General features: G+C 35.1%; 1 protein-coding gene across 10 annotated transcripts in view; it reads left to right on the top strand.

Moving 5' to 3' along the window:
* The window catches only part of ATP11B (ATPase phospholipid transporting 11B (putative)), a 127063-nt gene extending 115170 nt beyond the window's left edge, over window positions 1-11893 (top strand). For 3 of the 10 annotated variants that reach the window (XM_043594820.1, XM_043594818.1, XM_043594815.1), the window contains one exon: window positions 5918-6028. Coding sequence is in view for 7 of the 10 variants with exons in the window: in XM_043594811.1 (XP_043450746.1) it covers window positions 5918-6051; window positions 10862-10943 (216 nt within the window). In the remaining 3 variants the exon portion in view is untranslated. Of the gene's footprint in view, window positions 1-5917; window positions 8433-10822 lie in introns of those variants that run through there. The other 7 variants (XM_043594811.1, XM_043594810.1, XM_043594817.1 and 4 more) reach the window with 4 other exon arrangements.
* Window positions 11894-25354: the final 13461 nt, after the last annotated feature.

Raw genomic sequence — 25354 nt, 5'->3', positions numbered from 1 at the left:
TTCTGCCTTGAAATAGCAGTTGTTTTCCTCTAATCAAAATTTGGTCAGCTTTGTCAGATCAGGCAGAGGATGATGCTGAGCCCTAAATGTTGTCATGGGCTAGGGCTTTCTAATCATCTCCCTCCCTTCCACTGTCACCTGACTCCTTGGCTTCCATTGTTTTGTCATTTCTCTGTCACTGGATTCCTGGCCTGTTCTGGATGCTCTCTTTCCAGCTGTGCTGTAAGGATGTCAACAGGATGTTAGGACTATTGACCTTTCTCATTGTGCACCTGGATGCTTAAGCCCCTGCCTGAAACCTGCCACCACCCCAAACAAAAAAACATCTTAAATAGTTTCAGCCAACAAGTCACCTTCCTCTTCTGTGACAAAGATGCTTCTAGCACTGTCTCATTTAATTAACAAAGAAGTGAACTACAAAGGAACAGAAAACCTTAATGGCCTGTATTCAGTTGTTTGCCACTAAAAGCTACACTTTTCTGAGTAAAATTTCTGTGAGGAAATAGAATTGAACATTTTAAAAAACAAATAATACTAAGGCTGCCATGAGTAGCAGGACCTGGCTGCATACCTGATAAGTACAACACTTGACAAAATTAATGTTATTTTCACATCTGTGCTGACTTATTTGAGCAACTTTTTCATCTGGAGGTTGAAATGAAGAAAAATATTAGCGTTGACATTATTTCTACCAAACAGTTATCCTCTGACATTCTCTGGATGATTGATACTTAGAAAACTGAATCCTTAACATCAGCTGTACCATGGCTTAGTTCATTAATTAGTGCTATTCTGATTTACCCTCTCCATGAAAATTGGTGATTTTTCCATTTTTTACAGATACAGATACTCTTCTTCACTTAAATTTCAAATTCCTAGTCAGATACTGTTATTTATGTTGCAGCCACCTCATTAAAATAAAGGGGACTCAGTCTTTTTGAAACTAGAATAAACCAAATTATTAAAGTAAGCATACCTGATAGATGTAATTCTTACCGTATGCTTATTTTAATAGTTAAATTTAGGCAATACATACAGATGTAAATCTCCTTTCTGGAGATACCTAAAGGAGAGTATGGAGGTATTTAAATTTATAACCACCCAAAGCTGTTTGTTTTACTTGAGGAAAAGGAAAAGAGGGAAGGGAGCATAGAGGAGTGAATGGGAGCTTGAGGCATGTTATGGAGAAACAGGCCTTGAGTAAGAGACAGCAGTCTTCCAAGTGCCATCACCAAACAGCTCTTGCAATTCTGAATAATGAGATGAAGCCATTATTTGTTTTAGGGGTTTTATTATTCTTAACCAAATTTGGAAATTAGTAATATTGGATGATTTTTGATTTCACATTAAAAAGAAAAACATTTCCTTGAACACAACCTTTTTTCTTTTCATAATTAGTTTCCAAGTATCTCCTTTAAGACTTTACAAGATTCTCACTTTGATTATATATTTATTATAAAACTGTTTTAAAAGCAACAGAACATATACGGTTAATAGTTTACTAATTCTTAAACTTTAAAAAACTATTTGACTTGATAGGTAAGATAGCATAGAAATGACTAATTTAGAGACGTATGACAATTTTCTAACATTTAGAAGAGTCAAGAAAGAAAGAAGATACATAGAAACAGAAGCACTAAGAGAAACTTTTAAATGTTTACTATCACTGACATGAAAATAATGGAATAAGAGCAGTGAGTCAGAATTTATCTCAAAAGGCAAGTTGTGTAAAGATGAAAATTTTTCTTAATCATACATAGTCATATTGAATGCCCATAGTTTTTTGCTGGGCAGCCTTCTAGCTTTAAGGTATGTGGCCATTCCTGGGAAGCAAGTGCAATAGAGAGTGTCTTACCAATAAATCAAAATTTCTGGTAAAATAAAATGCCACCAGGTAGAGTCTCACTCCCATTACTTTGCTTTTTTTTCTTTTCTTGTATTTATAAGCCGTCCGAAAAAAGAAATAATTGCCTCTCCTTACTTTGAATGAAATGAGATTTAAATGCTCCATCCTTTTCCTACCCCCCGTTAGTTATACTGGCAGCTGTGGCTGCATGTACTCTGGCTGGGCTCCCAGATCCTGAATATGAGATCAAAGATATATATATATGGGAAAGTGGTAGAGCTTGGTTGGGAGTTTGCTAGAGAACAGTGTAGTTTTTTTATATAGATAGCAGCTTTACACAACTAACCAGCATTCAGCATTTTTAAAGCAGCCAGGGTTTGTATATATTATACATATTATAATATATATTATATATGTAATGTATATAAAAAATATATATTTTAGCTGAGTTCAAAGGGTGATCTGAAGAAGTCATTTCTTTATAACATTTTTGATATTTCAAGATGTTTACTCTCTCTGGGATTGTCCATGTATTAATACCTTTTCTTAGATTTTAAAGTGAAAGGTTATGAGTACAAAATAAGATTATTACCTAAAGTTAGATCCTGCCTTAAGCAGTATTCTACACATATGGAGCACTCAAATGCTGCTGACATTATGGATGTCCTCTTCAGTGAATCCTTGTCAGTTGAATATCAGCTATATAAGCAAAACACAAGTTGTTATATTAAGAAATACCAGGCAGACTCCTCGTTTCTCTCTAGTTTCTAGTCTAGTTTGGTGTTCCCTAGCCAAATGTGAAAGACCGGTTTGTTTTCTTGCTTTGTTGTTTTTAATTTCCAATCTATCACGGACCAATACTTTCGTAAAATGCAATAAAAATTAGTTACAGTTGACCATTGAATAATGTGAGGGTTAGAGGCTTACTGACCCCTCATGCAGTAAAAAATCCACATGTAACTTTTGACTCCTCAAAAACCTAACTAATAGCAAACTGTTGACTGGAAGCCTTATCAACAACATGAAGTGCCAATTAACATATATTGTATGTTGTAGATATTATGTATCACAATAATGTTTTCACAGTAAAGTCAGCTAGAGAAGAAAATAACATTTGCAGTACTGTACATGTACTTATTGAAAAAAAATTTATGTGTAAGTGGACCATGCAGTTCCAACCCATGTCGTTCAAGGTCAACTGTACTAGGAAATGAAATTTAAAAGATAAATAAAATAAGCCTTGATTTTAAAATTATTATTAGATTCAGCAGTTATAAAAGTATTCTGTCAAATTGCCATAAAATTTTTTAACCTCTTATTCTTACAGATCTGAAACACTTAACCTCCTCATAGGCCAGTAAAAAATGTTTTCCCCAATCAACACTGATCCATGGATCACACTTTGGGTGGCACTGGTCTCTTTGCAAGGAAGCAGGCATAACAGCTACTTTCTTACACTGAGACTAAACATGTGCTGAATACACATCATACTTTTCTACCCACACATAGTTACTCATTCTCTTCACCTAACAGCTACTGAAATCCCGCCCAGTTTTCAAAATGTGTTCCAGATGCTATCTTTTCCATCAAATCTTTCATGCCCTCCCACCAATACCAGCAACGACAGCTTTCCTCCTCTTTTTAAGTATTTGTAGTTTGCCTCATACCATAATTATAAGAAGGCAGCATAAGAGCATGATAAAGAGTTGTGGGCTGTGGAATTAAAGAAACCAAGACTCAAGCCTCAGCAGGGTGGTCTTGAACAAATTTTTAGCTTCTCTGTTTCCTCATCTGTAAAATGTTTCTGAATATGGTGCTTATCCCTAAAGTTTCTTATAAGTTTTAAATGAGAATAATCCATGAGAAGCATCTTAATAGTGATTGGCACATGCACAGTAAGTATTCCATTAATGGAACTGCCATTATTATTTTTTCCTGACTTATCTCCCACCTTTTTCCCTTATTAACTTATTAACTCACTAGATTGCTGTCTCCTATAAGAACCAGTACAGTGCCTTGTTCAATAAGTAAAAGTTTAATTTAAGTGCTTATACTATTTAAATTACACAAGCAAGCAGTGGAATAGAATCCAGAAAGAGACTACTGATAGCTGGAGAGGTGAGGGAGGTTTCATGGAGATGATAATATTTAAACTGAACTGGGTGTAGGAGTCAGCATTCTGACTCTTTGGTGACCAGCCCTGACATACGCCCAGAGGCAAGGAACACTGCATCCGTTGGCTGTGTGAAGGAGCATTGGCAAGTTGAGCAGGAAAGGTAGCCTGAGGTCAGGTTACAAAGGGCCTTAAGGCCTCCTTGTTGTATTGTAATTTTTTGAGCATGTGGGGGCTTTAGAATCCTGTTTCCTGTAGAGGGTGATTTTGAGATGGAGGAAAACAGAGCCCAAGGAGGAAACTGAGAGACTAATGAAATCTTATTACTTAAACCAACATTTCCTAAACTGTTCCTCTGAATATTAATATTCTTCCTAGTGTTGACTGATTCCCAGGGGCAGCGGGTGTGGGGGAAAGGTTTTACTTAAAAAAAACAAGTTTGAGAATTCGCACTATGTCTGGCTCTCCCCCTGGAGATTGACCACACATCCTGACTTATTGACAACGCTTTGCTCAATAAGTCTATTTAGACCATCACTGAACTGTTTCCCAAACTTAATTAATAGGCCATGGAACTTTTTTTTCATGAAACATCTGTAAAACATCTCTCAAAACACAGGTTAAGAAACAATACCATAAACAGTCCTAAACCAAGGGTATTGTGATGAAAGAACAAGTAAAACTTGGCTACTTCTCAGTGCTTAGCAGATCCTAGGACATTGGTGCAATCAGGTAATTGCCAAACAGGAACTGTGTTGTCTCACAATGCCTGCTATCTGGCAGAATTACTCTGAGCAGCGAGTTTGCAGACCTCACCCACTGGTTATGGTCAGAGTGCCAGGTTATTTATGTTCCATCATATTTGTCTTCTGTCCATCGTGAGCGTCTGTCCGCTGTCTGTCCCCTGTTGCCATGCCTACCCTCAACACTTGGTGATTCCCAACCTTTGTGAATTGCAACACTCTAATAAATGTATTTTCATTGTTCTCCCTCCTCTATACTTTCCAAAGATTTGTTGTACAGTATGTTATATATGTAAAGGAAAGTGAATGAAAATAAGTTTGTTTAAAATAATAACCCCTGAGAAATTTAGGAGTGTCCTTGTCTGTGTCAAAACCAGGGTTGGGATTCATTGGGCTATGTGGTCATACCATTTTTTCCCCTCATTTTAACAGGATTAAAATTAGTAGTAGTAATGGCTTTAAGTTATTTTGCTGGGTTATTTATGCCTGAATCAGTATAAATCTTGCATACCTTCAGAAATTAATAAAAGTCCTAATAGTAGTAAGTCACTTGTTTAAGAGATTTTAGTACATCTACCATTAATTTTTTTTAAAGCAAGATAAGTTGATTAGGGGCATGATTGGCTCTTATTAGTTGCTTAGCAAATTTAAGGTAAATGATGCTTTTTTCAAGGATAATTATGGAGTGCATATATATAGAGTGCTTAGAATTTGGCACATAGTAAACACTACGTATTTTCTACTCTTGTTGTTGAAGATTGGGGTTAGGTCCTGCCTGGTTGTTATTTCCCAGTCTTCAAAATGGTTCACACTCCACTTTTCTCAATTGCTAGACATTTGTAATTGAAATTACAGGAGCATTTCACATAAACAAAAACTCAAAGAAGAATTCGAATTCATTCAATTTGAATGAGTGATGTAAATCATTTTGACTAAAATAAATAAGATATAAAATCCAAAATCTTTGCATATTTAAATAATATCCAGCCACTTATTTTTATATAATTATTTTGTTTGACTTCTAATTTAGATCACAGTGCCTTTTAAGCATTTTTGAATATTACTCTTAGAGCCCTTCATCCATTTCCATGTTATAGAAAACATATATGTATATACATTACATTTGTTTTTAAAGTGCTTGTTGTAATTTTTTAATGCTTTTTGGAAATCCAAATCTGTAAATAACTTAATTTTTTTCTGCTTCAACTCCTCCAGCTTATTAAAGCAAATTCAAGTATCAAGTGCTTGGACTCCATGTGCTGTTTCTCAGAAGGAGAAACAGCGTGCGCATCTGTTGGAAGAATGCTGGAACGAGTAGTAGGAAGATGTAGTCCGACCCATGTCAGCAGGTGTGAAATTTCTTTAAGTAGCCTTTGCTGCAGATGAGTATCCTATAAACTGGAACAGGATGAACCTGCATCTCTAGATACCTAATAAATCAGCCGCTGGTTTTACCAGCTGAAGCGGGGAAGTGTGCTATTTATTAGCATTCTTTGATGGTAGATTTCACTTTGTGGCCTTGGGGTAGGGGGCTCTTTCGCTAACAAAGGAAGAGAAAGCACCTTTGAAGAGACTTCATCTAATGAACGAAACATTTTGCTTTACAATCTTTTTAAAATGTGCTGAATAGGTATGGTACTCTTATTTGGTTTTTATAACTTTCTGTTTTTGATTATACCTTATATTACTGTTTTATTTCCTGTATTTGTTTTTTGTTTGTTTTTTGTATTTACAAAATAGTCTACATATAATAGTGAAATCGAAGGATTTTGCTTCTCTTACTCTTCATGTATATTTTCTGGTCAGTCATTTGAGACTTTGAGGTGTTTATAAACACAAAAGCTGTATTACTGCTCTCCTATACCATTCTTTTTCTGTGATGAGGTTTTTTTAAATGAGTTGTGATTTGTTTTTGCTTTTTTTTTTTTTGCTTGGTATTCATGGTCTAACTAAAAGTTTAGATAAGTTAGGGATGCCGGGTGGCTCAGTTGGTTAAGCATCTGACTCTTAGTTTTGGCTCCGCTCTTGATCTTACAGTTTATGCAATTGAGCCTTCAGCACAGAGCCTGCTTAGAATTCTCTCATTCTCTCTCACTCTCTCTGCCCCTCTCCCACTCATGCTCGCTCTCTCACATGCTTTCTCTCTCTCAAAATAAATAAATAAATGTTAAAGAAAATTTTTTTAAGTTGATAAGTTAGACACTTTAAATTATGGTGTAGAAGAATCTTAGCATTTCTGTCCCCTCCCAAATCTGTTTCTTCAGTTAGATTTATCAGTGCTCGCTTTTGTGGATCATAACAAAAAATGCCATTTTTTTGGTAAATGCCACTTAAATTTATTTAAAAGTGAAATGGATTCATAAATTTTCTTCATAAATTTTCCCAAGAGACACACTATTTAGGTGATATTAAAAAGTGGAAGTAACTTTTTTCACACTTAGGTATTCTTAATGTGAATTATATCATAGTCCTAAAATGAGAGTAGTAATGCGCTTGTACGCATGAGGAGTTATAGATGGGCAGGGGTAGACAGACGGCGATTTCCACTGTCCAGCGTGTACCACACGAATAATCACTTTCTACATGTGCCATGGCATGGAAAAGGTTGGAAAGTACCGCAGGAGCAGGGAATAAAGGATGGAGGAGGCCCTATAATCTAATAAAATAATTTTTCATATTTGCTTAGCTTTGTGTTTTAAAAATGAATAAATACCATTCACATATCATAAAATTCAGGTAACATTTACTGGTGAACTTATTAGTTCCCATTTTGCCTTTAGTTAATGGCCATGTCTTTATGGTACAGTTGCATTTATAAATAGCATTCTTATGTTAATATAATGTCTGTGGTTTCAGTCTCCATTTATTGATTATAACATGTGATCAAAAATATTTCCACAATGCTGTGGTATCATTTTGTAGTCATTTTATTCCACATAAAAGAATTACTACGAAGAGTTAAATTTACTGGCACTTCTGTATTATGACTTCCACAATTGTATTGTAAAGTGCATTACAAGAAAGAAGCTCTGTTATGTACCCAAGCCACCAAGTTTTCCAAAAGAAGTTCCCGAAAGACCCACTTTACAATATTATTTTACTTATTAAGACAGCTTTACTATACAGAACTAAGGTGGGAGTTAGACTAAGAGACAACTATAGAACTTCCACATAATTTTTTAAATTTCTATTTCAGCAGGAAGTTCTCTTTAATGACAGTATACATCTTCACTATTGAAAAACTAAAATCAGGGGTGCCTGGATGGCTCAGTCAGTTAAGTGTCTGACTTTGGCTCAGGTCATGATCTCACAGTTTGTTGGGAGCCCCGCATCAGACTCTGTGCTAATGGCTCAGAGCCTAGAGCCTGCTTCAGATTCTGTGTTTCCCTCTCTCTCTCTCTGCCCCTCCTCCGCTTGTGCTGTCAGAAATAAATAAATACTTTAAAACTATAATTAATTTTAAATAAGCCAAAAATATTTTTTTGCTCTATGTACTGACTTTTTTGTATACCAGTAATTCAGGTAATATGCCCCCATTTTTCTTTACGTAGCCATTTTTATACTGCATTATCCCTTTGAACCTGCCCTTGGAATTATGGGACTTATTTTGGCACATGAAGGTGACTGTTATCATCTGTACTTTTTCTCACTTAAAATTGTATCATAATATTTTCTTTTGTAAGACTATTTTTTTTACTTTCCTAATAAAATGTTTAACAGTAATATCTTATTTGACAGACTATAAATACTTTTCCAAATACTTCCAAAATACTTTTGTCTGACATCTCAGGTTATGTTATTGGTTAGTACTGTCATTATCCCCCTTTTTTCTTCAAATAATCTAAAAAGTCTTTTGAAATCTGTTTGTATTTTCTAGTGGATAAAAATCGATACAGTATGAGAAAACCACTTGGTGCTTTTCAAAGGACTATATGAAAATTGCCTTAGATCCATTAACATTAGATTTAAACTTTGAAAGTCATTTTGATATGTAGAGTTTTGTTTTTGTTTTACATGATTGTGTTAGTGAAATATGTTCGACATTTCTGTTTTGATTTTGGAATAGCCTCTATTCTACATTTCTATTTCATGTCTTAACTTAAAAGGTAAAGCAAGGCTGATACTTCTGTTACAAATTGTAGAATCCCTTGGATATTTGTTCCATTAACCTATTAAACATAAAAGGTAATGAGCATCACTTAAGAAATACAACTAGTGCTTTCATATGACATGTTATTCAGCTGATTAAACTTCTACCATCCAGGCACAGAAATTCTTACATCTTATTAGTTAATGTTTTCAAAGGAATATGCCGTATTGCAAGCTTGGTTTCAAATGTAGCATCATGGTGCTCTACAAAGGATATACCATCTTGTACACTAAAGGGCTGTACTTCAGCAATAAATGATTTTCTGTATGCATTTTACCAAGTTACTTTATCCTAATCAAAACTATTTTCGGGGCGCCTGGGTGGCTTAGTCAGTTGAGCGTCCAACTTTGGCTCAGGTCATGATCTCACAGTCTGTGAGTTTGAGCCCCGTGTTAGGCTCTGTGCTGACAGCCTGGAGCCTGCTTTGGATTCTGTCTCCCTCTCTCTCTGCCCCTCCCCTGCTCATGCTCTGTGTCTCTCTGTCTCAAAAATAAATAAAAACATTTTTAAAAATAATTTTTTAAACTATTTTCTGAATAGAAAGGAGTTAATATGTAGCTCCAGTATTTAATGTTCTGTCAAATAGGATATTTAACATCTGAATGCACATGTGTGCTTTGAAAAGATCAAACAAAGGAAGCCTTACCTAATAAAATTCTTCTATGTAAGCAATGGTTGGGAAAGAGGAAAGCCTGATATAAAGTACTGGCAATTTGGGAATGGAATCTTGACTCCCGATAATTAGGGTGTTGGCAGTTATGTTTTGTCTTGTGTGTCTAAGTGTGCCTTTTCTTGGATAAATACTTACTCTAAGAAATGTTAATAATCTCATTTCATTCATTTATTTTACAAATACTGAGTGTCTACTATGTGCCAGGTGCAGTTTAGGTACTAGACAGAGGGTGGTGAACAAGCCCTTCCTTAAACTAAGGTGTTTAAGGTTTTCTGGAAACTAATAAAATTAGAGAACCTGTAAATTACCAGTATGGTTTTGTTGCTTATTTGTGTTCCTCTTTGGCAACTTTGTAAAATTTCTAGGTTCCAAACTTCATTATGACTGTACTTGTTTAATTGATTTAAATAACAGAATCTCTAGGAAGCAGTGGATATTTGATAAGAGTGAGTTTAAGAGCCACTTTAAATGTTGGTCTCTTCCTCTAACATTTTTTTTTAAGGAAAGTGGGAACCCTGAAAAAAGTTACATAAAATGTATTGATTTATTGTTTAGTGCTTTTAGTCTTCTAAGAAGAGCCACCTTTGGCTTGGTAATCCTGATACTGAACTTGAAATATAGGTTAGGCTATTTTAAGCCTAGAAGGCTAGTTTGGGTCTAGAGTTATTTTAGCTTAAATTAATAGAGCTGCAAATAAAGTAATTAATTGCTTTTAGGTTTTATCATTCAGACAGTAGTTAACTTTTCCAGACCACTACAGGTTTATTCTCAGTTAAGTGAAAACCCTACTGAGTTACAGCTGTCTTTGATATCTAGTGAATAAACCATTTACTGCGTTCAAGCTAATTACACTAAAATCTTTAGAATAGAATTTATAGCTGAAAAGAAATTATGTAATATGAACATATTACTATTTCATTCCAAAGCTTTTGGTAAGTGGGATGTTTGTTTGCTTCTGTAATGTCAAAATATAACCTAGTTGCTTTTTAGTAAAACTGAATGTGCATAACTCTTAGTAACATACTTCTTTCTTATTGAATTGTGAAGATTTTAAGAGCATCTCATGCTTTACTACCTGTAGGAATTATTTTAAGGCTAATGAATGTCTGAATTTTGGCTAATATTTTATATAATGACTAGAGCATTATTTTTTCCAAGTTTTTGTACAATATAAATAGACTGATTCGGTGCTAGTATGAATAATTTCTCTTTAACATTTAAAAACAAATCAATAAGTGATTATTTTAATATTCAAATTGCATTTTAGAGTAAATTTTTTTTCTCACTTAAAACATAGGTCCTGGTGAGCCAAACTTTTCTCTTATTGTTACTTTAGATCATGGAGTGCATCGGATCCTTTCTATACCAACGACAGGAGCATCTTGACTCTCTCCACAATGGACTCCTCTACTTGTTAAAGGGGCAGTAGTACTTTGTGGGAACCATTTCAACTCCTTTCCTAAAATTCAGTGTGATCACCGTGATAATGGCCACACTAGTTCTGCAGAATTACTTTCTGAAATTTCAAATATTTCATACTCATTCAGAGTTATAATGGCAAACAAAAAGCATTAACACAAACCCCTTTCAGCTCCCCTAACTTAAATCTGAACATGTCACAATTCGTGAAACAGATATTTTCCATCTCTTTGGGTTGTTCCTCGTGCTTATGGGACTCCTAATGGCATTTCAGCCTCTTGCTAAGGCCACTATATTTTAATATCAAGGTAGAAAAGGGAGGTAATGCCTAGTCAATTGTATTTTTTAGTATTAGCTTGGTTATTGAGTCTTCTATTCAGATCTGCTTCTGTAAATTATGCTGAAAAGTTTGCCTTGAAAACTCTATTTTTTTATTAGAGTTATATTTGAAGCTTTTCATGCGAAAAGTTAATGTGAATAGAAAGGAATTTTGGTCGCTCAGTGACCCATGTTGTTAATTCATAGTGCTTTCTAAGTTCACAGAGCAAATTAGGAGAATGCATTTCCCACCATTATTTACTGCATTATGGGTAGTAACTATATACCAGTACCAAACTTCTCTAAATACTGTAACACAACCAGTAAAATTAACCACATACATGCAAAGGGTATATTATATATATAAATCAGGAATCAAGTCCATTCACCAAATTTCAAATTGATGTTTACTATATTTTTGTGACAGAATACGAAGAACCTGTAGTGGGTAAATTACATACCATTAGCGTATTATTTAATGTGTTTATCATTGGATCTTTTGCATGCTTTAATCTGGTTAATATATTTAAATTTGCTTTTTTTCCCCTCTCTGAAGAAGGCTCTGTTTATAGTATTTTCTGACACTGTTGTAAAGTTCAACTATATCAATAAAAAACAAGTTTGGACAGTATTTAAATATTGCAACTATTTTTAATTATATAAATAAAAATATTAGGGTAATTAAATCAACAAAAAGATAAGAGCCTCTTTCTATGGCTAATTTAGAATTGCTTTTGACTTTCAGTAAGCTAGATTATAGAATAAAGGATTTCAGATAAGAATCCTGTTATTTGTAGGATAGTATACGTTATCTAAGTTACGGTAGACTACCATGTAAAGTGAAATCTGTCCAGTGCCCCATTACAAGGTAAATTTTCAGGCATGGCTACAGAATGTAAGTAAAACAAAGTTTAAAATGCTAAATCTTAGGATGTAATGGCAGCGATAAATTAAAATACTAAGAATGGTTAATCAGGTACATACTGCTGAATTAACTCACTGTACTTCACTACTTAATTTGCATCCAAGCTTATCATATGATCAGTGTTGTCATTTGTTTTGATAAAAAGTAATGTCATTTTAAAATTTGGAAATGATTATTGGTTAAAGAACTTACCCAGCTGTGAGCACATGATGTGTACATACACATTTAAAATTGTATGGAAATGGCTAAATAAGGTTTTCCAAAATTTTCTTTTGAGAATATAATAATTCCTTTTTGTAGATTTATTCTGCAACCTTCCACCACTTTCCCATTTCATGAATATCAGATTTCTGGAATTGGGCTGGTAGGGAAAGAATGGTAGAGTCAAGAATTAAGACTTTACCATGTTTGCTGGTGAACTATTTTTTTTGAGTTTTTATTTTCTTGCTAATATAATGTTTGTTTCAGTAGTGCAAGATACTAGGTTATGAATTTCAGCTTAAATATTAATTTTCATAAATAGCCATTCTTTAAGTCAGATATTCCAAAACCGAGTTTAGCAATATACCGTTATTCCAAAAATACATTAAAGGGATAATACAGTGTATGTACAATATATACACTTTCCAATTCATGTTCCAGAAGAGGAAATATTGAGAAATATTCAGTGAGGGTAGTTTAGTGGAAGATAACACAGAATTTGCTTTTTCTTAGAATGCCTTATGAAATATTTATATAACAAAATGACATTTAATAGTCCTGCATCGCATCTACCTTACAGTTTACAGTGTCTGTTTGCCGTCAGCCAAACTGCCGACACTAAACTGCCGACACTCGAGGACTACAAAGCCATCAAGCAGTCTGACCAACTGCAGCAATGCTGGAGGTCAGCTAGCCTATGTGGTGCTTAAGGTGTGAGTGAAGTAACTGTCTGCATTCCCCATTTGAAGTTATTTAAGAACTGTACATCAAAGAAACATAAATGGTATCCACTGATACGTTCATCCTACTCTGTTCAAAACCTCTGTTTAAAAGAAAATTATCTTACAATTGTAAGAAAAGTTGTCTTCATTTATTTAAGAAAGTGTTGCCTACAAGCTTTAAATAGTTTTCTAGTGCTATTACTCATGTTTTAAAACAGTACATAGCTGGTAATCACAAAAAATTCCCCTTTGCATATTTCTTTAAAATTGTTTGGAAAGTACGATGTTGGCAATTAACTTCCTCTTAAACCTGCCAAAACCAGAATAAGATTCTGTGCGTGTTTTTGCTACTTGATGATCTCAGATCTGTTTGCCTCACTTTCTTACCTTTGCCTACCTAGTCTGAAGGCCATATCCCTGAAGATAGTAGCAGGCACCAAGACAGTTTTCAGAATTGCCCACCAGCTGCTCTAAAAGGTGACTCAGCACCCTGCTTCAGCTTTAGCAAGCGGTAGGTTCGTGGTAGGAATAGAGTATGGGCCAGGAGAACTACAGCTACCAAGCTTGCCGTGGAGTTGAGAAGAAAGAAGGGGAGAATTTACAGTCTGAATTTCTCTTAACTACCCTCCTCCTTGGGTCTCAGTCTCCATGATACCCAAAGGCTTCCCAGACGTAATCGAAACTGGCACTGTCCTGAATAGGAGATTAAACTTAGGCAAATCACCATGTTAGGAAACTGCTTTGCTCTAACCAGATTGTTTCTGCTGTAAGATTGTGAAATTGGGCTTCTCAGAAAAACTTAAGATTCCTATTTGATAGGCAGGAGTCAAGGCCCCTAAAAAAATGTACAGTTAATACCAAAAAAAATTTAAATATGCTACTCTGAAAAGTTATCAGGAGCAGGGGAAATGGGAAAATCATCCATGTTTGTATTTTCCTGTAAAGATCATTTTGGGGGATGATATAAGCAGGTATTAATAAAACAAACACAACAAAGAGTTGTATAAAATATGTTTCATTAATTTTGGTCCCCCTTCAGAGACATTTTTATTTCTACCTTGAAATGAGTCATCTATTTTCATAAAAATAGAACATTATTAAAGTGCTGTTTATGTGAGAACACTTGAATGATTTTCCTACAAAAAAATAGATCACAACTAATGATACGTTTGTAGTAATGGCGATTGTTAGATTTTTATGGGGAATTAGTAGCTGGAAATACTGTAGCCACACTTTAGTTTAAAATTGAGGACCTCAGACACTGTGGCTGTCTAATAAAATCCTTTAAAATTTCTCTGCATTGCCAGGAAATGTAGTTAACTTATTGTATAAGCTCTCAGTAATTTTTTAAAGTTCATGAAATTATATTTATTGAATAAAATTTTCCTACATAATTAAAAGTTTTTCCATTATTTGTGCATTTTTTAAGCCTCTGCTTATTACAACCAGCCAAAAATTTTTTCGATGAAATTTTATTACATTTACCCTCCATTATAGTACAGTAGTGCTTTTATGCCTTTCACTGACTCCAGTTTTCAAAAATCCAGAAGTTTTTGGTTTACCCAGATTTTATAGATCTGATATCACTACAGCTCCTGAGAAGTGGTGTGATAGAAATGTACCAGCTGTAAAGACCAACACACTTCGAACTAGAAATTGCACCACTCATTAAAAGCCAGCCAATATGAATTTGGAAGTGAAATATGTGTTTTTTAAAAATATATAACTGATGTAATGTGTATATATATACATATATATGTATGTATATATATTATATATGTGTATGTATATCGTATATGTATGTATATTATATATATGTATATATATTATATATGTGTGTGTGTGTGTATATATATATATATATAATCTAACCTAATGACAATAATTATTCCTTATGCTTTCTCAGTTGCCAGTTAAAGCACATGTGAAGGTTTAATCTACATTTATTAAAAAGGTATGCTGTTGTATTTGCCCAAGTGTTAGCATATGCAGAGGGTGACAATGTATGATCTGTGTATTTTTATTTCTGAAATGAAATGAGAATACGACCCAGGACAAGTCAAGTTATCTAGGCATGCATCTGTTTTTATTTAAAAAGTAGTTGAGGGTTTGGACTATCTTTAGGGTAACTTCAGACTGTAACTTCTGTGGTACAATATGATGAGTAATGCTCTTACTGAACTAGAAATTTTGGATAAAAAAATAAATGAGCAGCATTTCACCAAAAAAATTAGTGAATCCAGAAACAATTCAAGTTTTCTTCTGAAGAGCTGACTCAAAGGACAAAGCTATTCTAAATGGAGATAAGTAAACATGTCTCTGTTGAACAGCTCTTTTCAGAAGTGGTGGATGGCCCTCTGATGAGTCCGATTTTTTACTCTAAATTTTAAGGGAAAATGATTTGTCTTCAAGTAAAATTTGTGGACAGTGAAGTGCATAGATTTTAGAGTTAACATGCTGTCACCTTTGACAAATCTATACATGTGTAATCCTTACCCCAACCCAGATAAAGAACATTTCCACCATCTTAGAAAGTTCCCTCATGCCACTTTCCAATGAATTTATTCCTCCCTTTCTGCCCTTGTAACCATTTTTCTATTTTCTATTGCCATAGATGAATTTTACTTGTTCTTAAGTTTTATATAAATGAAATTTTACATGTTCACTTTTGCATCTGGCTTTGTTCCTCAAAAGACTGAGATTCATCAATGTTGTTGCATATATCCACAGTTTGTTTCTGTTAGCTACTCAGTAGTATTCCATTTCACAAACATCTCACAATTTATCCTTTCTCTTGTTTATGGACCTTTGAGTTACTTACAGCTTGGTATGATTATAAATAAAGCTACTATGAGCATTCTTTGTGAACATGTTTTCATTTCTCTTATGCAATAGCTAATTGCCGGATCACAAGGTAGGTTTATGTTTAATTTTATATGAAACTGCTAAAAAGTTTCCCAAAATTATTGTATATGCCATTTCATGAGCACTTGTATGCAATTATGAGAGTTCCAGTTCTATTATATCTCATTTTAATTTGCATGATGACTAATGATGTTTAACTCCTCATATGCTTATTGGCAGTTTTTTGTTTTGGGTTTTTTTTTTCATGAAATGTCCGTTCAAGTAGCCATTTTTTCATTAGACTGTCTCATTACAGAATGGTTGGAATCCTTTATAGAAGAATGTAAGTCCTTTGCCAGGTGAATGTATTACTAACATTTCCCCCCAGTCTGTAGCTTGCTTGTATAAAGTCGAACCTTGAAAAACATGGGTTTGAAATACATGAGTCAGCTTATATATGGATGTTTCACAGTACTATAAATGTATTTTCTCTTATGATTTTCTTAACATTGTAAGAATACAACATATAATATTATATAACATATAAAATATGTGTTAATCAACTTTATGTTATCAGTAAGGCTATCCTGTCCAACAGTTAGGCTGTTAGTAGTTAAGTTTTAGGGAATCAAAAGTTATAAGTGGATTTTCAACTGTATAGGGGGCCAGTACCTGTAACCCCTATGTTTTTTCATGGATATTTTCTAAGTGGTGATTTTGGGTTGCAAAAGTGCTTTATTTTGATGAAGTCCAATTTTTTTTTCTTTTTATGGTTTTGTGTTTTTTGTGTCTTATCTAAAATAGCCGATCAAACCCAAAGTCATGAAGATATTTTCCTGTGTTTTCTTCTGAAAGCATTATAGCTTTCACTTTTATGTTTGGGTTTGTGATCTGTCTCATTCATTTATGTGTATGGTGTGAGGCAAGGATTAAGCATCTTCCTCCTAACTCCCATAAGGCTGTTTGGTTTAGCTCCATTTGTTGAAAATATTCTGTCTCTATTAAATTCATTTGGTGCCCCTTTTTAAAATTAACGGACTCCATAAATGTGGATCTACTTCTGGACTCTGTTCTATTCATTTATCCTTAACACTAGTAACACACTATCTTGATGACTATAGCTTTATACTGTACTTTGAAATTAGGTAATGTAAGTTCTCCAACTTTGTTATCAAGATTATTATGGCTATCATAGGTCTTTTAATCTCCATATAAATTTTGAATCAGCTGATGATCAGTTTCTATAAACAAAAAATCATGATATAATTTTGAGGTGCCTGGGTGGCTCGGTTGGTTAGGCATCTGACTCTTGATTTCAGCTCAAGTCATGCATGATCTCAGGGTCATGAGATCGAGCCCTGCATCAGGCTCCGTGCTGACAGAGTGGAGCCTACATGGGATTCTCTCCCTTTCTCTCTGCTCTCCCTCCCCCGCCACACACACACACACAAACACACGCCCTCCCTCCCTGCCTCTCTCTCTCTCTCTCTGAAGAAATAAACATTTTTAAAATGTTTAAAGTGTTTATTTTTAAAATGATATGATTTTGATTTGGATTGTGCTGAATCTATAGATCATTTTGAAGACAAGTGACATCTTAATAATACTGGGTCTTCTAATCCATAAACATCATCTATCTCCATTTATTTTAGGTCTTTAATTTCTCTCAGGAACGTTCTATAGTCTTTGATGTAAACATCTGGCAAATCTTTGTTACATTAAAATTTGTATGTTATTTGATGTTATGGTAAGTGGAATTGTTTTTTCGTTTTCAAATTATTCATTATTAAAATCCAAAAATGCAATTTTTGTACTTTCGACCTTGTAACCTACAACCTTGCTCAACATTCTAGTTTATTTTTTTAATTTTGTGTAGAATCTTTTGTTTTCACATACATAGTCATATCGTTTGAGAATAGAAACAGTTTCAGTATTTTTTTTCCCAATCTTCATGCTTTATGTCTCTTGTTATTGCCTTACTGCACTGTCTAGAACTTCCTACACAATGTTAATTGAATAGGGATGGTGGGAACTGTGAATAGGTGTTGAATTTTTAAAATGCTTTTTCTCCATTTATCATGATCATTTTTTAAAATGTTTTAGTTTGGTAATACGGTAAGTTACCTCAGTTTATTTTCAAATAAACGTGAAGCCAATTTTACATCCCTGAAATAAATCTAGTTATGAAATGTTATTCTTTATATATTGCTGTTTGGTATGGTAATCTTGTGTTAGGGACTTTTGTATCTGTGCTTATAAAGGATAAAGGATATGTAATTTCATTTTTTTATGATGTCTTTATCAGGTTTTGGTGTTCGGGTTATACTGGCCTCATAAAACAATTTACGAAGTATTCCCTCTTGGCCTCTTTTTTGAAAGAGTTTATGTAAGGTTTATATCATTTCTTTTACTATTTTGAAGTCCCCATTCAAGTCATCCTGGTCTAGAATTTTTTTTATTTGTGGGAATGTTCTTAATAGGCATTACCTTTTAGTATTGCTGCAACAGATTACCACAAACTTAGTAGCTTAAAATAACACAAATTTAGGCACACCTAGGTGGTCCAGTAGGTTGGGCTCAGGTCATGGTCTTGCAGTTTGTGGGTTCAAGCCTCGCATTAGGCTCTATGCTGACAGCTCAGAGTCTGGAGCCTGCTTCGGATTCTGTATCCCCATCTGTCTGCCCCTCCACTGCTTGTGCTTCTCTTTCTCCCTCAAAAATAAATAAACATTTTTTAATAAAACCCCACAAATTTATTCCAAATTCTGTAGGTTGGAAGTCTGACAGAAGTCTCACTGGAGTAAAATTAAGGTGTAAGAGTTTTTTGTGTTTTGGTTTTTGTTTTTTTTTTTAGTAGACACATTAGTTTCAGGTGTACAACTTAGTGATTTGACAAGTTTATATGTTGTGCTATATTCACAAGTATAGCTACCATCTGTTCCATTACATTGTATTCCTTATGCTGTCCCTTTCATTCACAAAATTTATTCATTCCATACCTGGAAGCCTGTTTCTGCCACTCCCCTTCACCCACTTGCCGTCTCACCCACCTCCCTCCTGGCATCCATCAGTTGTCTGTATTTATAGGTCTGCTTGTGCTTTTGTTTTTTCCTCTTTCTTTTTGTAGATTCCACTTATGAATGGAATCATATGGTATTTGACTTACTACTTTTAACATAATATCCTCCAGAGCCATCCACGTGGTCTCAATTGGGACAAACTCTTTTTATGGCTGCATATATTCCGTGTGTGTGTGTGTGTGTGTGTGTATCAATCACATTTTTTTTATCCATTTGTCTATTGATGGACACTTAGGTTGTTTCAGTATCTTTGTTTTAGTAAATAATGGTTCAGTAAATACAGGGGATGCTATTCTTTTTCAAATTAGTTGATTTTGTTTTCTTTGGCTAAATAGTAAAATTGTTGGATATGTTATTTCTATTTTTAATTTTTTGAGGAACCTCCATATTGTTTTCCATAGTGGATTCACCAATTTAAATTCCCACCAACAGTGCACAGGTTTTCCTTTTTCTCCACATCCTTGCTAACACTTGTTATTTCTTATCATTTTTATTTTAGCCATTCTAACTGGTGTAAGGTGGTGTAATGTAGGCATTGTGGTTTTGATTTGAATTTCCCTGACGACTAGTGATGTTGAGCATCTTTTCATGTGTCTTTGGCCATTTGTATGTCTTCTTTGGAAAAACGTTTATTCTGGCCATCTGCCCACTTTTTAATTGGATTGTTTGGGAGTTTTTTGTTTTCTTTGGTGGTTTTTGTTTTTATTTTTTATTTTTTGGTATTGTATAAGTTCTTGATATATTTTGGATATTAACCCCTTTTCAGATATATCATTTGCAAATATCTTTTCCCATTCAGTAGGTTGTCTTTTAGTTTTATTGATTATTTTCTTTGCCATACAGGAGCTTTTTTGTTTTGATGTAGTCCCAATAATTTATTTTTGCCTTTGTTACTCTTGCCTCAGGAGACGTATCTAGAAAAATGTTATAGCCGATGTCAGAGAAATTACTGCCTGTGCTCACTTCTAGGATTTTTATGGTTTCAGGTCTCACATGTAGTTCTTTATTTCGAGTTTATTTTGTGTAAAATGTTAGAAAGTGATCCAGTTTCATTCTTCTGTATGTAGCTGTTCAGTATTCCCAGCATCATTTATTGAAGAAATTGTCTTTTCCCATTGTATATTCTTTCCTCCGTTGTCAAACATTAATTGACCATGTAATCATCGGTTTATTCCTGGGCTCTGTATTCTGTTCCATTGATTTATGTGTCTATTTTTGTGCCAGTACCATACAGTTTTGATTACTACAGATTTGTAGTATATCTTGAAGTCTGGTATTATGAGAGACCCAGCTTTGTTCTTTCTCAAGAGTGCTTTGGCTGTTTGAGGGCTGTTTTTGTCCTGTGTAAAATGCTGTTGGTATCAAAATTTTAAGATTTTGATACCAACAGCATTTTATACTAACAGCAATCTTATTGGTGGAATTGTAAATGGTGGGCTTTTTTTTAAATTCCTTTTTCTGATACTTCATTATTAGTATATGGAAATGCTATTAATTTCTGAGTATTAATTTTGTATCCTGCCACTACTGAATTTGGTTATTACTTCATGGTTATTTGGTAGAGTCTTTAGGATTTTCTGTGTGTAGTATTGTCCATATCATTTTGAGTAAAAGTGGTAAGAGTAAACATCTCTGCCTTGCTCCTGACCTTAGAGGGAAACCTCTCAGTTTTTCACCATTGAGTATAATGTTAGCTGTGGGTTTTTTATATTACAGTCTTTATTATGTTGAGGGACATTCACTCTAGTCTCACTTTGGTGGGATTTTAATCATGAATGAATGTTGAACTTGTCAAATACTTTTTCTACATCTATTGAGATGATTATATGATCGTTATCCTTCATTTTGTTGATGTGGTATATATGATGGTCATTGATTTAAGAATATCAAAATGTCTGTGCATCCCCAGAATGAATCCCATCTGATCGGGGTGAATGATCTTTTTAATGTATTGTTGGATTCAGTTTGCTAATATTTTGTTGATTTTTGCATCTGTGTTCATCAAGGATATTGGCCTGTAATTTTCTTTTTGGTGGTATCTTTGGTTTTGGTATAATGGCAATGCTGGCCTTGTAGGATGTATTTGAAGCTTTCCTTCATCTTCTATTTTCTGGAATAGTTTGAGGAGAATAGACATGAACTCTTCTTTAAACGTCTGGTAAAATACCCCTGTGAATCCATTTGGTCCTGGATTTTTATTTTTTGGTAGTTTTTTGATTGCCGATTCAAATTCGTTCCTTGTAATCTGTTCAGATTTTCTGTTTCTTTCTGGTTCAGTTTGGGAAAATAGTATGTTTGTAGAAAATTATCCATTTCTTCTAGGTTGTCCAGTTTGTTGTGGCTCAGCCAGTTTTTCTTCAGTCATCTGTAGTGACTCTCTTTGTTACGGGCAGTGTTTGGTCCCCATGCTGTTATTGGGCCAGTCTGGGGCTACCTTGGGCTTTAGTTGAGTCAGACTAGGCATTTGCAGAGATGCAGTAGCACAGAACTGCAGGGAACTTGGTGGGCGGAGCCTGCAGTACACTGCTGGGTCCACAGTCTGATTGTTGTGTGTGGTTTTCTTTTCCTCTCCCTGGGGGGCAGGAGTCACTTTGGAATGGTGCTGGCTCCCGTCAGGGCTGCTTGCACACTATCAGGCTTGTGACTCTGCTTTGGATGGGCTCCAGCGAAGAGGGTGTTAGAGGGAGCAGATCCGCAGAAGTGCACAGGGCCAGATGTGAGGTGTTAGCAAGTTCTGCATGGGTCAGCTGTGGGAGAATACCTGCAGCAGAGGCCTGTCTGGAGGGGCCACGTCCACTGAGCACTTAGTTCTCACAGGTGGCTGTTTATGCTGATGAGTGGGAGAGAGAAATGGTGCCTGCCAGCTCCTTTGTTCCTGGAGAAGTCTCCCAGTGATCCCTTGCCCCTTTAGCAGGTGCTTTGACTAGTAAACAGATCTCCCTCTGGCATACCTCCAGCATTGTTCAGACTGCTGCTTCTATGCTGGATCTCCCTAAGGCTATTGTGCTGTCCCTTTAAGATCAGGGGTTCAGTTTCCTCCCTCCCTCTTGGCTCTCTCAGAGCCAAGGCCACTGATTTTTTAAAGTTCCAGGTTTTAAGTCCTATTGATTGTAAGAATTCATGAAATTGAGCCTCTTTGGTTTTCAGAGCCAAATGTTATAGGAATTCATCTTTCCTGTGTGGGCTTCCTGGTGTAAGAGTCTGTTTCACTCCCCTTCCCGAGCCCACAGCGCCCCTCCCTCCTGTGGACAGTCCCACAGGTCCATTTAGCTCCCAACTGCATCTCTGCCCTTTCTACCCTTTCATGCCACCTCTGCTCTATATTTAACTTGAAGAGTTTGTTCTGCCAGTCTTCCAGTTGCTTTCGGGGTTATTTACACTGATGTGAATGTTATCTAGTTGAATCAGTGGGATGAGATGAGCTTAGGGTCCTCCTACTCTGCCATCTGCCCCAAAGTCAGTGTTTTTTGTTTTCTTCTGATAAATACCCTGAAGTGGACTGATGAAGTTTTGGGGTGATGGGGGGGTTCGTGGGGTCCGGAGCCGACAGCCAAGAAAGAATTCTTGAAGACGTCTTTGGTGCAAAAAGTCAATTTTATTAAAGCATGGGGAAAGGACCCATGGGCAGGAAGAGCTGCATGGGGTTTGTGATGGGTAACTCATTATATACCCTCAGATTGGGAGGGGGTCAGGGATAAAGTCTCTAAGGAATTTTGGAAGCATGGTTTCCAGGATCTTGAGAGGCTAGCTGTTGCTAGGGAAATAACCACTTATTACCATTTAATAAAACCCCAGACATGAGACCTTTCAGATGTATATCAGGGGTGGGGGGAGCCATAAGCTTGGAGTATGATTGCCAGCATATATCTTGGGGCAGTTGAAATAAAGTAAGTTGACTTATAGGATCATCGAGGTTGGGATAATGTTAAGCTAAGGTTCTCTTTTGCCCCTAGCAAAGTGTCATCAAGGAGACAGCTGATCTCCTAGAAGGTCACTCTGCATGTTTCAAGAACTTGTCAGTGGGCTATAGGCAGTAAGGGAATTTTTCATTTGCCTTAGTTTCCCACATTACCATGGCAAGCACTTAAACCCCTTTCCTTTGTTCTTGGGTAGCCAGGAGTGTCTGAGGAATATCACACATATTGCACCTGAGGGGAGGTGTGCCAGCCTGTATTTTGCCCTCAGCTTGCCCCACACTCCCTCATCAGGCTTGCTGGATCATACAGTTGTTCTATTTTTATTTTGTGAGGAACCTCTATATTGTTTTCCATGGAATCTGAACCAATTTATATTTTCATCAGCAGTGCACAAGGGTTCCCTTTCCTACACATTCTTACCAACACTTGTTATTTCTTGCCTTTTTGATAACGGCCATTCTCACAGGGGTGAGGTGACATTTCATTATAGTTTTCATTTCCCTGATTAGTGATGTTAAGCATCTTTTCATGTGTCTTTTCACCATGTGTATGTCTTCTTTGGAAAATGTCTATTTAGATCCTCTGCCCCTTTTTAAATCAGATTGTTTGCTATTGAGTTGTAGAAGTTCCTTATATATTTTGGATATCAACCCTTTATCAAATATATGATTTGCAAATATTTTCTCCCATTTGGTAGGTTGCTTTTTCATCTTGATGGTTTCTTTTGCTGTGCAGAAGTTTTTTAGTTTGATGTAGTCCCATTGTTTATTTTTGCCTTTGCTTTTGGTGTCAAATCCAAAACTGATTGATGTCAGGGAGGTTAACTGCCTTTTTTTTTTTTCTTCTAAGAGTTTTACAGTTTAGGGTTTCACATTCAGGACTTTTATCCCTTTTGAGTTAGTTTTTATGTATGGTGTAAGATAGTTGTTCAGTTTTCCCAGCATCATTTTTTAAGAAACTATCCTTCCCCCATTGTATGTTCTTGGCTCCTTTGTTGTAAATTAAGTGACCATATATATATACATGGGTTTATTTCTGGGTGCTCTACTCTGTTGCCTTAATGCATACTGTTTTCATTACTATAGCTTTGTAATGTAGCTTGAAGTCAGAGAGTTTGATACCTCCAGCTTTGTTCTTTCGCAAGATTGCTTTGGTATATCAGGGTCTTTTGTGGTTCCGTACAAATTTTAGGATTATTCTAGTTCTGTGAGAAATGTTATGGAATTTTAATGGTGATTGCATTGAAACTGTAGATTGCTTTGGGTAGTATGGACATTTTAACAATATCAATTCTTCTAATCCATAAGCATGGAATACCTTCCCATGTATTTGTGTCTTCAGTTTCATCAACATCATAGTTTTCAGTCTTTCACCTTCTTGCTTAAATTTACTTCTATTTTATTCTTTTTGATGCAATTGTAAATGGTATAGTTTTCTTAATTTCCTTTTTTGATGCTTTGTTATTAGAAATGCAACAATTTTTTTATATTGATTTTGCACCTGCAACTTTACTGAATTTATCAGTTGTAAGTTTTTGGGTAGAGTCTTTAGCACTTCTATATATATTTTATATATAAATATAGATACAGTATGTCATCTGCAGATAGTTACTTTACTTCTTTCATTCTGACTTGGATGGCTTTTATTTCTTTTTTGTGCCTGTTATAGTGAGGACTTCTAATACTGTGTTGAATAAAAGTGGTGAGAGTGAACATCTTTGTCTTGTTCCTAATCTTCAAGGAAAAGCTTCCAGAATTTCAGTATTACATATGATGTCAGCTGTGGGCTTGTCATAAATGGCCTATATTATGTTGAAGTACATTTTCTCTATACCCACCTTGTTGAGAGTTTTTATTGTAAAAGGATGTTGAATTGTGTCAAATGTTTTTTTCTCTATTGATACGATTTTTATCCTTAATTTTGTTAGTGTGGTGTATCGTGTAATTTGTAAATGTTGAACTATCTTTGCATTTCTGGAATAAATTCTACTTGATTGTGGTGTGTGATCCTCTTAATATATTCTTGAATTTAGTTTGATGATAATTTAAGGATTTTTGCATCTATGTTCATCAAGGATATTGGCCTGTAATTATTTTCTTGTGGTGTCCTTATCTAATTTTGGTACCAGGCTAATGCCAACCTCATGAAAACAGTTCAGGAGCATTCCTTCCTCTTCTATTGTTGGAAGAATTTGAGAGGGATTGATACTCATTCTTCTTTAAATGTTTGGGAGAATTCACCGATGTGAAGCTAGCTGCCTGGTTTTGGATTTTGTGTTCATTGGGAGGTATTTGATTACTGATTCAATATCTTTACTAGTAAATGGTCTGTTCAGATTTTCTGTGTTTTCCTGATTCAGTCTTGGTAGGTTTATACTTCAAGGAATTTATCCATTTCTTCCAG

This window comes from Prionailurus bengalensis, chromosome C2, assembly GCF_016509475.1.
Source record: "Prionailurus bengalensis isolate Pbe53 chromosome C2, Fcat_Pben_1.1_paternal_pri, whole genome shotgun sequence".
Lineage (NCBI taxonomy): Eukaryota > Metazoa > Chordata > Mammalia > Carnivora > Felidae > Prionailurus > Prionailurus bengalensis.
The sequence above is the reverse complement of the archived record's forward strand: the minus strand, read 5'-3'. Positions and strand labels throughout refer to the sequence as shown.